We start from the raw sequence: 13,811 nt of genomic DNA on the forward strand, positions 1-13,811 counted from the left end.
GTGGTCATATTTCAATTTAATTCCTGACTTTTGAACTCCCCACTGTTGTTCTCTTCTTTTTGCTCCTACATTTGATTCATGACTTCTTGTTGTGTCCCACAGATTCCCACAAACTTCCCTTAAATTACTTTTGGAAAAGGTAGGAGTATAAATGAATGAACTTTTGAATAGGGGAAAAAAAGGAAAACCCAAACACTGAAACTATTCAAAAAGTATCCTCTTTTTGGGGCTCCTGGGTGGCTCTATCGGTTGGGGATCCGACTCTTGGTTTTACCTCAGGTCACAATCTCAGGGTGGTGGGCTCTAGCCCTGCATCAGACTCTGCGCCCAGAGCACAGTTTGAGATTCTCTCTCTCCCTCTGCCCCTCCCCAGCTCCCCTCTCTCTTTCTCTCTAAAATGGAAAAATAGAGGCACCTGGGTGGTTCAGTTTAGGTTAAGTGTCTACTTTTGGCTCAGGTCATGCTCTCAGGGTCCTGGGATTGAGTCCCGCATGGGTCTCCTTGCTCAGCGGGGAGCCTGCTTCTCCCTTTGCCTCTGCCAGCAGCTCTCCCTGCTTGTGCTCTCTCTCTCTGTCAAATAAATAAAATCTTTAAAAATAAATAAATAGGGACGCCTGGGTGGCTCAGTTGGTTAAGCAGCTGCCTTCGGCTCAGGTCATGATCCCAGGGTCGTGGGATCGAGTCCCACATCGGGCTCCTTGCTCGGCAGGGAGCCTGCTTCTCCCTCTGCCTCTGCCTGTCTCTCTGTCTGCCTGTGCTCGCTCACGCTCTCTCCCTCTGTCTCTGAAAAATAAATAAAATCTTTAAAAAATAATAATAAATAAATAAATAAATAAATAAATAAATAAAATTGGGGTGCCTGGGTGGCTCAGTGGGTTAAAGCCTCTGCCTTCGGCTCAGGTCATGGTTTTGGGGTCCTGGGATCAAGCCATGCATCAGGCTCTCTGCTCGCTGGGAAGCCTGCTTCCTCCTCTCTCTCTCTGTATGCTGCTCTGCCTACTTGTGATCTCTGTCAAATAAATAAATGAATCTTTGAAAAATAAATAAATAAAATGGAAAAAAAAGTCTTTTAAAAATCCCCCTTTTTGTGGGGTGCCTGGGTGGCTCAGTGGGTTGGAGCCTCTGCCTTCGGCTCAGGTCATCGTCTCGGGGTCCTGGGATCGAGTCCCGTGTCAGGCTCTCTGCTTGGTGGGGAGCCTGTTTCTCTGCCTACTTGTGATCTGTCAAATAAATAAATCTTAAAAAAAAAAAAAATCCCCCTTTTTTAGACAATGAGAATGACTGGGAAAACAAATTCCCTCTGGACCATTTCTTCCATTTGGTTCAGGACATTTATATGTCTAAATCTAAGTCAGTGTTTCTTTTTTTTTTTTTTTTAAGATTTTATTTATTTGACAGAGAGAGTGAGAGATCTCAAGTAGGCAGAGCAGCAGGCAGAGATAGAGGGGCAAGCAGGCTTCCCGTTGAGCAGAGAGCCCGATGTGGGACCCCATCACATGATCCTGAGATCAGCACCTGAGCCGAAGGCAGAGGCTTAACCCACTGAGCCACCCAGGTGCCCCTAAGTCAGTGGTTCTTAACTGGAGGAAAAGGGGCAAAAGGGGGTGATTTTGCCTCTCAGGGGATATTTGTGTCTGGAAACATTTTGGTTCTCACAGCTGAGGCAGTGCTGGTGCCACTGGCATCTGATGGGTAGCAACCAGGAATGCTGTTAAGCGTCCTACAATGCTCAAGACAGCCGCACGCCCTCCGCCAGCAAAGAATTGCCTGATCCAACGTATCATTAGTGTCGAGGGGGAGAAATCCTGGTCTAAATCTCTCTGACAATCTTCTGTAAAGCCTTCGTATACTATCACTTTCCCAAACTAATAAAGTGACTTTAAACCCGAAAAGGGCACTGTGTATTTCAAATGTACTCAAAATTTCTCCCGTTTTTGCATCATTACCCTCCACCTTTACCTCATGCCCCATTCTCAAAATCTTCCTGCTCCCTACTCCATGGCTTCGCTGACTCTGAAAGTCTGTTGTCTCCTGCGTCAGTACCAATAAGACCCTATACTTGGGTAAGGCTCTATCTGGCCTGAGTTGTCGCCACCCTTCCCACCCCTGAGTGCTGGGCACCAGCCCATCTTACCTAGGGCTGAGTTGCTCCCAGCTTGGGCCCCTGGGCCCTCTATCGGAGGTTGGGTAGAATAAGGTGGGAAGGGACTGTTTGGAAAGGTTTCAGGATGGACCTAGGAGAGGCCATGTCTAGCTCAGGATTCAAGGGACATAGATGTTAGTCCTAAGGTGTGGCCTTTTGGAATTTCAGATGGAAAGCCAGACGGGTTTGCCCTGCTCCTCTAACATGGAGGAATCGAACCCAGACTTTCTCTCTGTGGCCCTGGATAGCAGCCCGATCCTCTGCTCAGCTTTCAGACGCCCCAGCTCCTACCTTTTGCTGGGCTCCTGGGACATTTCTCCTTGCATAGCTCAGCAGGCAGGCAGCCTAGGATTGGAGGGGAGTTTGTGTGTGGAATTGAAGGCTTCCTCTTCTGGGGCATCCTTCCTTCCAGGGGACCCACCTTCCATCTCCAGCTACTCTGGAGTTCCAGACTCTGTCCTCTGACTCTTGGGGGGGAACGTTTGGGATTTTCCACTGGAGTTTCAGCCGTCCCCTGCCCCTTTAGACTGGGAAGTGCCCTCAGTAAATAATCCATTTGCACGTAGATGGTCCCCTTCATTCAATCAAGGATTGGGTCCTTTCCCTTGCTGCCCTGCCTTGGGGTACTTGATCGCGCTTTCCAGGAGTCGTTTTTCATATTTTGTTTATAATTTTTTCCTGTGGGGGGATTCATGGGATACAAACAACGGTGCCAACAGGGGCCACTTTTCACTTTCCCTTATACCTATATTTAAAGTGCATCGCTTTTATCTCTGGGCTCAGAGACGCTGAGGGGGGGCAGGGGACACATTTACTAAGGGCAGAGCTGGCCTCGCTGGGGCAAGCTGCACCGGCCAGGTTTTGAGTCCGGCTGTGAGAGCTGAGCAGGACTGGAGACCAGACAGGGCAACACGGTGGTGACTTGGGCACTGCTGAGTTCAAGGTGGGGGGCCAGCGAGCCAACCAACCTCAGCCTGGCTGGGAGTGGGGGTTTCTGAGCAGAAAACCTCCCTGCGTAGACTCCACATTAAGAAACAGCGGCAGCATTGTCCCGTTGCCCCTGTACTGATCTGTGAAGGCCCTTCACTGAGCTGCTCCCACCCCGGGTGCTCCCCATTCCCTGGTCCTTCTGTGGCCCAAGGTTGCTTCCCAGGCTGGCTGTGAGCCCAAGATCTCTGGAGGGGCAGTCTCAGGGGGAATCCTCAGGGGGCATCCTCAGGGGGCACCTTCCACAAGGGAGCAGAAGGGAGCAGAAACGTATAGGGATATAGTCACGCCAGAAGCCAAACGGAAAGGCGGACCCTCAATAGTTCCATTGAAAGGACACACACACACAGAAAGTGGACACATTTCTGCTAAATATGGGTCAGCACGCATTTAGCACTCAGCTGCCGTGACTTGGGCACTGCTGAGTTCAAGGTGTTCATTCCAGCAGCCAGCACTGCCTGTTGATTCTGAGTCCAGTATTTTATCCTCCTCAGAACACACAATCGGCTTTGGGGCCACAAAAGGTTTATCGTGGGGGCTTGCACATCTCTAATCTCAAACTTCATCCTTAGGAGGCTTAGGGTCAGTACTGATCATTCAGGGAGCCCGAAAGGGGCTTTGGAGGCGGGGGAAGTGGTGGTGGGACGGTAATCTATAAGAGGAATCAGAGAGGGTGGGGGACATCCCGTGAGTAAGATGTCAGGGGAGGAGGAGTTTTATCTGTTCAAGAACATCTCCTTGGTGGGGCCATGGGATGGGCCTCAGTACCACATTGCCCCGGTCTGGGCCTTCCGCCTCCAGGCAGTCTTCATGGGCTTTGTCTTCTTTGCAGGGACACCACTCAATGCCACGGTGCTGGTGGCCACCCTCCGCTACAAAAAATTGCGACAGCCACTCAACTATATTCTGGTCAATGTGTCCCTGGGGGGTTTCATCTACTGCATCTCTGTGTCCAGCGTCTTCATCGCCAGCTGTCACGGATACTTCATCTTTGGGCACCTTATTTGTGCTTTGGAGGCCTTCCTGGGAACTATAGCAGGTACTGGCAGGGAAGGAGACTTGGGGGAGACAAAGAATTGCTTCAGGATTGGAAGCAGGGACCAGAATGTTGGGTTAGAGTGGGCTCCTAAAAGAGGAGCCGGGGAAAAGGGAATTTGGTGTTCTTTATCATTGGGGTACAAAGCAGCCGGGACTAGAAGTTTAACCAAGTCCCAAACTCCACACCAACCATCAGTCCAATCCCTTCTTTACCCCTTCTTGCTCCACCGTCTGTAAGTCACTCTGCTTGCCAGGCTGGGTGGGGCTGTCTACCCCAATTACTCTCATGTTTCACTACAGGTCTGGTGACAGGCTGGTCACTGGCCTTCCTGGCCTTTGAGCGCTATCTGGTCATCTGTAAGCCCTTCGGCAACTTCCGCTTCAGCTCCAAGCACGCACTGATGGTGGTCCTGGCTACCTGGACCATTGGTATTGGCGTCTCCATCCCGCCCTTCTTTGGCTGGAGCCGGTGAGGATGTAGGGCAATGGTGCTGAGCTAGGAGCTCAGGTTGGTGTGGGTGGAGAGAGTTGGGTATGACCTTAGTCTTTGACCTTTTAAAAATTTATTTCTTTTAGAGAGAGGGCGAGGGTCGGGGAGGGTCAGAGGGAGAGGGAGTCTTAAGCAGACTCTGCCCTGAATGTGGCACACGATGTGGGGCTCAGTCTCATGACCCTGAGACCAGCCAAAACCAAGGGTAAGATGCTTAACTGTGCCACCCAGGCGCCCCTAATTTCCACTTTTAAAGAGCTGGTGGAGTAGTGGAGGCTGTGCGAGGCAAGTGCTAATGTTCACCCTGCAGTTGGAATTGCTATAGCCTCAGCTGGTAAGGGCAGAAACCGCCCCTGCAGGGAGTCCTGGAGTATCCTCTAAGTGGAGAGCACAGTCCAGAATCTCAGCTCCCACTCCACTCATTCTTGTGGTGAGCCCCGCAGTGGGTAAGTGCTTGTCCGGTGGGTGAGTGCTTGGTCCCTTGCAGGTACATCCCTGAGGGCCTGCAGTGCTCCTGCGGCCCCGACTGGTACACCGTGGGCACCAAATACCGCAGCGAGTACTACACCTGGTTCCTCTTTATCTTCTGCTTCATTGTGCCTCTCTCCCTCATCTGCTTCTCCTACTCGCAGCTGCTGGGAGCCCTCCGAGCCGTGAGTGATTTTTTTGAGGTTCGGGAGGGGGGCGGTCATGGGGCTCCCAATGAGCGGGAAGAGTGGGTAAGGGCTTTAGAACAGGAGACTTCTGGAAACGTCCACAGCCAGGTAGAGGGGATATCTAAAAGCAGTGAAGAAAGTGGGGGCAGGGAGTATGATGGAATGGTGGAAGAGTAGGGCTCAAATGTGTGGCAAGAGATTCATGTGATCCCTTCCTAAGTCATAGACCAGAGAGCTGTCTCCACTCGCCTTCCTCAGGGAAGGAGAGCAAGAGGCACTAGGCCAGAAGCTGGGACAGAAGAGCGGCCATTGGAGGGGACGCCCCCCTGGTAGGAAAGGGTGGAGATGTGGGAGTTGAGGGCCAGGGAGAAGAGAATATTCCTCTGTGCTCTGCCCAGGTTGCAGCCCAGCAACAGGAGTCTGCTTCAACCCAGAAGGCCGAGCGGGAGGTGAGCCGGATGGTGGTGGTGATGGTGGGGTCCTTTTGTTTCTGTTACACGCCCTATGCTGCGATGGCCATGTACTTGATCAACAACCGGAACCACGGGGTGGACCTACGGCTGGTTACCATTCCTGCCTTCTTCTCCAAGAGTGCTTGTGTCTACAACCCTATCATCTATTGCTTCATGAATAAGCAGGTAAAGCTCTATTTACACTCCTATGAAACCCCGTTGGTAAGACCTGATTCTTTTCTAACAACTTTTGATTCAGAGCACCTTAGACTCCACTCAAAAGGTTCTGAGGGGTGAACAAGGGAAGCCCTTGGTAAGCACAGGGCGATGGGTGCGGTTACCGAGACAAGGTAACAGAATCCAGAGAAAACATAACTTGAGCCATAAAAATCAGTTTGCTCCGAGGGGCAGGATATGAAGCGAAAGGAGTTTTTCTGAAAAAACTAATAGATTACTCATTCTCCTAAATTCCTAGTCCTTCCATTTCAGAAGCTCTAAATCCTTTCCCTTCCAACTGCCAGCTTGCAAGAGTGTATGCAAAAGCACAGGAATCCAACACATTCATAAATCTCTAACACAGCTCATCACCTGAAGGTACCAAGTGGCCTCCTAATCCAAATTCTGTATCTGAGCTAATAAAAACCCAAACTTAGATGAATCTAAGAGAGTTCTTCTCTTGTGGGGCAAACTCCCTGCTTTGAGAATTAATAGCTATTTTGTTTCTTCAGTCCACAAAGACGGATTCAAAACTTCTGGATGGGAACAAAACTGGCAATTCCTTCCCATTGGGAGCACCCCCTAATAATGGTGGGGTGGGTGGGCAGGCCTACTCTGGCCTTGCTTTTGAGTATTTTGATGAGGCAAGTGCTGCTTGGAGGTTTCCTGACAGTGAAGCCTCTGAGCCAAAGTATGTAGGAATTATTAATGTAGACCCAGGAATAGCTCTAAGGATTAGGCATTTGTATTCAAAACCACCTGAGGAGAGGACACCTGGCTGGCTCATTCAGGTAAGCGTCTGCCTTTGGCTCGGGTCAGGATCTCTGGGTCCTGGGATAGAGCCCCGTGTCAGGCTTCATGCTCAGCATGGAGTCTGTTTTTCTCTTTCTCTGTCCCCCTCCCTCCACTCATTCTTTAATAAATAAAATCTTTAAAAGGAAAACCAACCAACCAACCATGTGAGGAGACCCTGGGTATAAGGCATTGCACAAGGCTTTGGGAATACAAACAAAGAGATCTCTTTGTCCCCTGTATTTCTTGATGTCACTTCCTCTGTACTGGTCACAAGGGGCTAGCTCCAATTCCGCCCTTTCCTTCCAGTTCCGAGCCTGCATCATGGAGATGGTGTGTGGGAAGCCCATGACAGATGATTCTGAAATGTCCAGCTCCCAGAAAACAGAAGTCTCTTCTGTCTCTCCCAGTCAAGTTGGCCCCAACTAAGGAGCCATACTGGCTTACCTGCAGCAATTAGGATTTCTCTAAGAAATTTAGAGAAATTTCTTCTCGCTCAAAAACCAAACTAACAAATGCAGAATAAGATGGGAAGGGAATAGTGGGAATTCAGGGAGTCAACTTTCCATTTTCCTCCGCTCCTTTCCTACCTACAAAGCTATTGTTCCAACTGGGTCTTCTTCAGGTCACTCCAAAGGCCATGTCAACAATCCTCAATTTCTACTCCTAACTGGCATCATTCATAACACTTGGAGAACTGATTAAGTATGAGGCCATGATAAAGGAGTATGGATTTTTTAGTGTATGGATAAGCTACTAGGGAAATTCAAATCAAAACCACATTGCGATATCACCTTACACTGGCTGGAATGGCCAAAATTAACAGGATAGGAAATAACAAGTGTTGGAGAGGAAGTAGAGAAAGGGGAATCCTCTTACACGGTTGGTGGGAATGCAAGTTGGTGCACCCACTTTGGAAAACCGTGTGGAGATTTCTTCAGAAATTAAAAATAGAGTTACTCTATGACCCTGCAATTACCCCAAAGATACAGATATAGTGAAAAGAAGGGCCATCTGTACCCCAATGTTCATAGCAGCAATGGCCAACTGTGGAAAAAGCCAAGATGCCCTTCAACAGACAAAAGGATAAAGAAGATATGGTCATTATATACAATGGAATATTATGCCTCCATCAGAAAGGATGAATACTTAACTTTTTGTATCAACATGGACAGGACTGGAAGAGATTATGCTGAGTGAAGTAAGTCGAGCAGAGAGTCAATTACATGTTTCACTTACTTGTGAAGCACAGGGAATAACATGGAGGACATTAGGAGAAGGAAAGGAAAAGTGAAATTGGGATAAACCAGAGGGGGAGATTAAGCATGAGAGACTGCAGACTCTGAGAAATAAACTGAGGGTTTTGGTGGGGGGTGGGGGTGGGTATTAAGGAGGGCACATATTGCATGGAGCACTGGGTGTGTTGCATAAACAATGTTGGAATGCTGAAAAATATAAAATAAAATTAAGTTGTTAAAAAAATAAAAAACTTATCTTTTTTTGTAATTTTTTTTTCCTTATTGGGGGATCTGTTCTGAGATGATACATTTGGAATTAGGACAAACTTAAACACCCCAGAAATGGGAGATATAAAGAAAAAACCAAAACCTTGAGTAGGCCCCAAATATGAGTTTGAAAGACCGTCTTTATGCCACCACAGCCAATAACCTAATAGTTCTGGCAGGGACAGCCATATCCGGAAGCTCCTGAGCCAGCATGAATTATTTGAGCTCCTCCCACCGAATTTGGCTAAACGTATACATCTGTCTTAAGCTGCATTATTTAGTAAAGTTAACAGTTAATTCCCTTCATGTTCTCAAAATGTCTATGTACCTCTTAATAACATCTATAAACTATAAACCAAAATGTTCAAAAAACTTTATACTTGATGCTTCCCCTCTGAACCCCTTGAAAAAGAGCCTTGTTGAAATAAAAGTCAAGATAAATGCTGTGTGTACGTTCAGGAACGGCTTGTGTTTGGTATCAGATAATTCTGTAATGAGCAGCTGGACTCCCCTCCAGTCATACGGCCTGAGGAAAGCAAAGAAGGGAAAGAAGGGTTCCAGCTGGAGTGAGGAAGATGCCAGAGAATTTCAGAAATAAAAAAGGAATAGCTAATCTGGGAGAAAGCAGACCTTCTCTGGGATGGGGAGGAAGCATGGTAGAACTTCTAGACCTCCTTTTCTTGACATTTTATAGCACCCATCTTTCTAAGCAAGGATTCCATTTCTTAAGAGAATAAAGGACATACTCATACCCCACCATGAATGTAAACAGTTTTATTTAGAAACAGATAGGTACCTGTTTGCATTATAGAATATAAAACTTGGTTTACACTCTATAAAAAATAACCAGTATCCAAATTTAAGAGAGCTAGCATTCACAGAACACACAATGTGGGTGTGTAGCTACTGTTCACCAGCCTCAGGCTTGACTGAAACCAAAAAGATAATTCGGGGTCATCAGAGGTTAGAGTATGCTTGCTGCTGAGCACCCAGTATCCAGAACTTGCCATTTCAGCATATGAAGGTTTGCTTTCTAAGTGCATAACTTTAACATCAGGCCTGGGTTCTCTGTACCTAGTGAGCTGCAAGGCCCTCCTGCCCCTCCGTTCATGATGTGCCCTCTCTAATCCTGGGTTGATGTTATCATCTTTGATCTTCTGAATGATAAAAATGGGGAATCTGGAGAGCAGAGAATTTACATTCCCCTATACTGGGGTTAAAAAGAGTGTATCCACTCTCAAGAGCTCAATGCAAAGGCCAGGATCAAATTACGTTATAGTCTGGCTTTTAACCAGGCCAAGTAGTCCACTTCAACATGATCATGGAAGACCAAAGGATACACCTAGGTTCAGATTATAATAATCACCCAGCACCACCTGAATGTATTATCCAGAAAGATATATGAAATAATAAAGGTTAGATATACATATATTTATCTTAGTAACCTGAGGGCTAAAAAGGTTTGGAATACAATAATTCTTCTCAAAAGAGGTCCATCTGTAAGAAAAGGACCAAAAAAGACAGAGTTCGTGTTACATAAACTATGGGTAAAGATGAGTTGGGAACAGAAGGCGGCTTCTTCAGCTCTTTCTACAACGTCCCTCTCTTTGACAAGGATTGGCAACCTGCTGATCCACGATAAACTTTTTTGGGGGCAGCGCAGAGAGGGGGCAATGGGTCAAAGGCAAGAAGGTTGAGCTACGGTCCTCAAACCAAAGAGTCCTCTCAGTAGGCCCTCTCATCTTTGAGTCTGAGTTCAAGCTCTTCAGCTGACACAGAAATAGGCCTGGTAGTAAGTGGTTAGCATTCTGAGGTATGAGGATCCCTGGTAAATTCAGCAGCATGTGGTTTTTGGAAACCAGCCCACAAGATAAGAACACTGCAACCAAGCTCCTAACTAATACTGCTATTTAACCACTGTCTGAAAGAGAAAGGGAAGAGAAGGAAAAAAAAAAATCCCCAATACATTGGGAGGTTGTAAGCTTCATATGAGGTGGCCCAAATAAACTCTTTATTTCATCTCAGGGTTTCTCAAGAAAACCCTCATTTGGTGATCATTTCTCTCATTAAAGGCACTTTCAATGAAATGACATAATTGAAAAGGAGTACATTTTAACTGTAGTGAAAGCAAAATTAATTCCTAGGAACACCTGGGGAAATAGGAGCTAAACGGGGCACTTACAGTGATTCAATAGGCAAGACAGTCTTGAGCACTTCAACAGATGCACACCCTAAAGAAAGTGTGTGCCCTGAAAACACTTGTACTTTTCCCTTAGTTTTCCAGCTGTTTCTATGTATAGCTCTGTAAAGAGCTCACACTCACTTGATTGATTTTCAAGACACTGGCCCTAACTCTTCCCACACAGCTGTGCCTGGCAAAATTAGCAAACAGCTAGTCCTACTGGGAAGAAAAACACTGAACGAAATCAAGTCGAGCCAAGCTTTCTGACAGCACAGGGATCTGTCCTCGCCCAGATAATGCCACGATCAATTGCTGGACTGAGAGCAACTGAATGGACTATGTGGCCCCTACTACTTACGAAACACTTTTCAATAGGCAAGATGAAGTGTTGTCTCTCTAAATAAAATAGTGGGTGTATTTTTTCCCTTTTCTTTTTCCTAAATATCTCTTATTGATCTCAGGCTTAAAAAATTAGTTAAGTCAGAATTACAAAAATTATATGGCAAGGGTTGAGAAAGAGTGAAGGGCTAACGTCTGCCTACAGCGTGAGTTGAGGATGTTGATCCTTCATATCATACTCCCAACCAGAGAACAGATACAAAAATAAACACACCATGTTATACATAATACAAAGTGTAAATCTACAAACACAAGTGTACTAATTAGAGTTGTTCCTCAGAAGCACAGTTCCCTCCGGTACCTCGAAGAGGAGGAGGAATGGGGACGGGATGGTTTTCATTACACCTTTTCAGGTCTTACAGTTTGTAATAACAGTCTCAGTAGCGCAAACAATTTCATGTGAAACCAGAGGCTGTAAAAATAAATTACTTTGGAAGAAATGTGGATTCCTCTGTCTGCAGCTCAGAACTCATCATGTCGTACTAAGGCCTCACCAAAATCTGTGGCCTGGCTGCCCACAAACAAATCATACTTGTCAACAATCTCCTCCTTGGTAAGCTTGCCGTCCTGAAATTAGAGAGAAGAGTAAATTGAGAAAAAAACGATTTCCCATTCCCAATTTAGCAACACCACTATAAAACAAAACGGGGTTAGTCAGGATTTAAGATTCAAATTCCTACTAAATTAATGTGAACTCAACCTTCACCCCCAAGCCTCCACAACATACAAAGAGGGAAGAAAATAGCAATTAACACATTTTTCTTATCAAGAACGTTAAAAGTGGAAGGGTGGAAATAACATAGCTCAGTAACTTAATGCATCAAGCAAAATGTGGGCCATCTCCTATGTATAGGTAAGAGACAGGAAGAACTGGGGAAAATACTTTAAAGTGAATCCAGTCATTGCCTAACAGGAACAATAAAATCTGCTAACGTCCGCACGAAGTTTTCACCCCTGCTATGCCTTAGCCAGCAACAGATTCCTAACAAAGGCTGGGACACTCAGCTCAAAAATTATCTAGGCCAGATTCACAAGGGATGACCTTGGGAGTTTCCTTTTCTCACAATCTCGAGACACAGCACCTGGCAACTGAAGTGACTGCAGCAAGAACTCAAAACAGACTGTCCCTTAAAACGGCTCAGATAAGACACCGCATTTGAAAGCAAAGACTGGCCTAGACTGGAGAATGTTCAGAATACAAAACCCTCCATCTTTAGATCGATTTTCAGCCTACTCTAGGCAGAGCATTCAATTGTTGAAAAGGTGACGGCTTAGTGAGACTACCACTCTTTTTATGAAACAAATGCCTCAGATAAATGATCAAGAAAACTTTTAACAAGCTCCAGATAAATGCTGATTTATAACCTACTACAAAGAACTTAATTTTAAAAAATGTATTTAAGAAGGAAATGACCAACTCTGAGCATGCAAATGAGCCTGTAATAGGTAAAAAGCACAAAGGAAATAACAAAGGGAAAAAAGCAGAGAAAATTTCTTGGGGATCTGAAGATAACAGATGATGCACAATGGACATACGCTACATACAGAGGTTCTATCCTGAAGCCAAATGCCTCCAATGGTGTGAACACTACTGGGCATAGGGATTTCTAAAATGAGATCACCTAGCTAGCACTGCCCTGTAAATTTTCAATTGTCGACTTAGTATTTGTAGCAGACTTAGACCAATTAAGACCTTACACGCTCTATGTACCTCAATAGGAATGTTTTAGGCAATTCCCTAGAAACAGACTTCGATCACTACCAGGTTGTTTGGGCCTAGCCAGACTTACCTTGTTCTGGTCGGATTCATAGACTAGGTGCCTGGCTTCTGCCTCTGCATGATCATAGTCTGAGGGGAGGATCCAGTCTTTGGTCTCTTCCTTGTCCATCTTCCCATCACGGTTCTTATCTCGAAACTCAACAAACTGTTCTCTTTCTGTCTTTACCCACTCCGGCTCATCAGCATTTCCATCATGGCTGTACATGTCACCTGCACACACATGTACATAATACAAAAGGTAAGTTTGTCTTTTTCTCAAGACTGCCACATGGTAATCTGACTTAACTCTTCTTGCTCATCCATCTGCCTGGAACCTAGTAGCAATTACAAAGGTATTTTAGGTCAGAGAAAGCAAGGCATTTTCCTGAGGCTTACTCAATGACCTTATAACAAGAATATTTCCAACTGCTTAATATACTTAATAGCCAAAATATGGAAAGAGCCCAGATGTCCACCAACAGATAAATGGGTAAGATATGGTAAAGTCATACACTGGAATATTACTCAGCCAGCAAAAAGAATGAAATCTTGCCATTTCCAACAACTACAGAGTATTACGCTAAGCAAAATAACTCAAGAGAAAGACAAATACCGTATGATTTCACTCATATGTGGAATTTAAGATACAGAACAGATGAACATAAGGCAGGGGAAGGAAAAATAAGATAAAAATAGAGAGGGAGGCAAACCATAAGAGACTTTAAACTACAGGGAACTGAGGATGGGGGATGGGATAATGGGGAGATGGCCCTCGACACAAAGAGCACTGGGTGTTATATGCAACTGATGAATTGCATAAATTCTGCCCCTGAAACTAGTAATACACTATATGTTAACTAAACTGAATTAAAATAAAAAAAAAGAAGAACGTTTCTAGTAGCTGATTGTAATAGGAGTGCAAAGAGAATCCTTAGCCCTCAAGAAATGCAGAAATAAAGGGCAATGACTAGCGTCCAGAAAGATAAAGATTAACTTTTAAAAGATAGCTGTTCCCCCCTACATTCCATTTCCACCCAAGGTAGCTAGCTAAACGTACTGCTACTAGAAAGGTGCTATTTTAAATTCTCAAGAAAACTTTAGAAGTGTATGCTAGAAACCCAAACTGTATATAACCAATTACTAAGTACTTTTAAAAATATATCTCTAAAAATGATGGCTATATATATGCTAT

At 45.4% G+C, this 13,811-nt stretch overlaps 2 protein-coding genes across 3 annotated transcripts in view; one reads left to right on the forward strand and one right to left on the reverse strand.

Moving 5' to 3' along the window:
- The first annotated feature begins 3,823 nt into the window (after nt 1-3,823).
- On the forward strand, nt 3,824-7,259 carry OPN1SW (opsin 1, short wave sensitive). The gene is made up of 5 exons (XM_032304122.1): nt 3,824-4,169; nt 4,469-4,637; nt 5,146-5,311; nt 5,713-5,952; nt 7,084-7,259. The coding sequence occupies exons 1-5, from the start codon at nt 3,827-3,829 to the stop codon at nt 7,201-7,203; spliced, it is 1,038 nt and encodes a 345-aa protein (XP_032160013.1). The 5' UTR covers nt 3,824-3,826; the 3' UTR covers nt 7,204-7,259.
- A 1,779-nt stretch (nt 7,260-9,038) lies between these two features.
- The window catches only part of CALU (calumenin), a 30,630-nt gene continuing 25,857 nt past the window's right edge, over nt 9,039-13,811 (reverse strand). For both annotated transcript variants that reach the window (XM_032304121.1, XM_032304120.1), the window contains exons 6-7: nt 12,651-12,850; nt 9,039-11,427 (exon numbers count right to left, since the gene is read on the reverse strand). In XM_032304121.1, the coding sequence (XP_032160012.1) occupies nt 11,323-11,427; nt 12,651-12,850 (305 nt within the window). In that variant the 3' untranslated portion in view covers nt 9,039-11,322. The remainder of the gene's footprint in view (nt 11,428-12,650; nt 12,851-13,811) is intronic.

This window comes from Mustela erminea, chromosome 11, assembly GCF_009829155.1.
Source record: "Mustela erminea isolate mMusErm1 chromosome 11, mMusErm1.Pri, whole genome shotgun sequence".
In the NCBI taxonomy this organism is placed as follows: Eukaryota; Metazoa; Chordata; class Mammalia; order Carnivora; family Mustelidae; genus Mustela; species Mustela erminea.

Coding starts and splice junctions, on each gene's coding strand:
- OPN1SW (XM_032304122.1), top strand. CDS start 3,827: ATGTCAGGGGAGGAGGAGTTTTATCTGTTCAAGAACATCTCCTTGGTG. Junction 4,170..4,468: donor CTTCCTGGGAACTATAGCAG/GTACTGGCAGGG, acceptor GTTTCACTACAG/GTCTGGTGACAGGCTGGTCA. Junction 4,638..5,145: donor CCCTTCTTTGGCTGGAGCCG/GTGAGGATGTAG, acceptor GGTCCCTTGCAG/GTACATCCCTGAGGGCCTGC.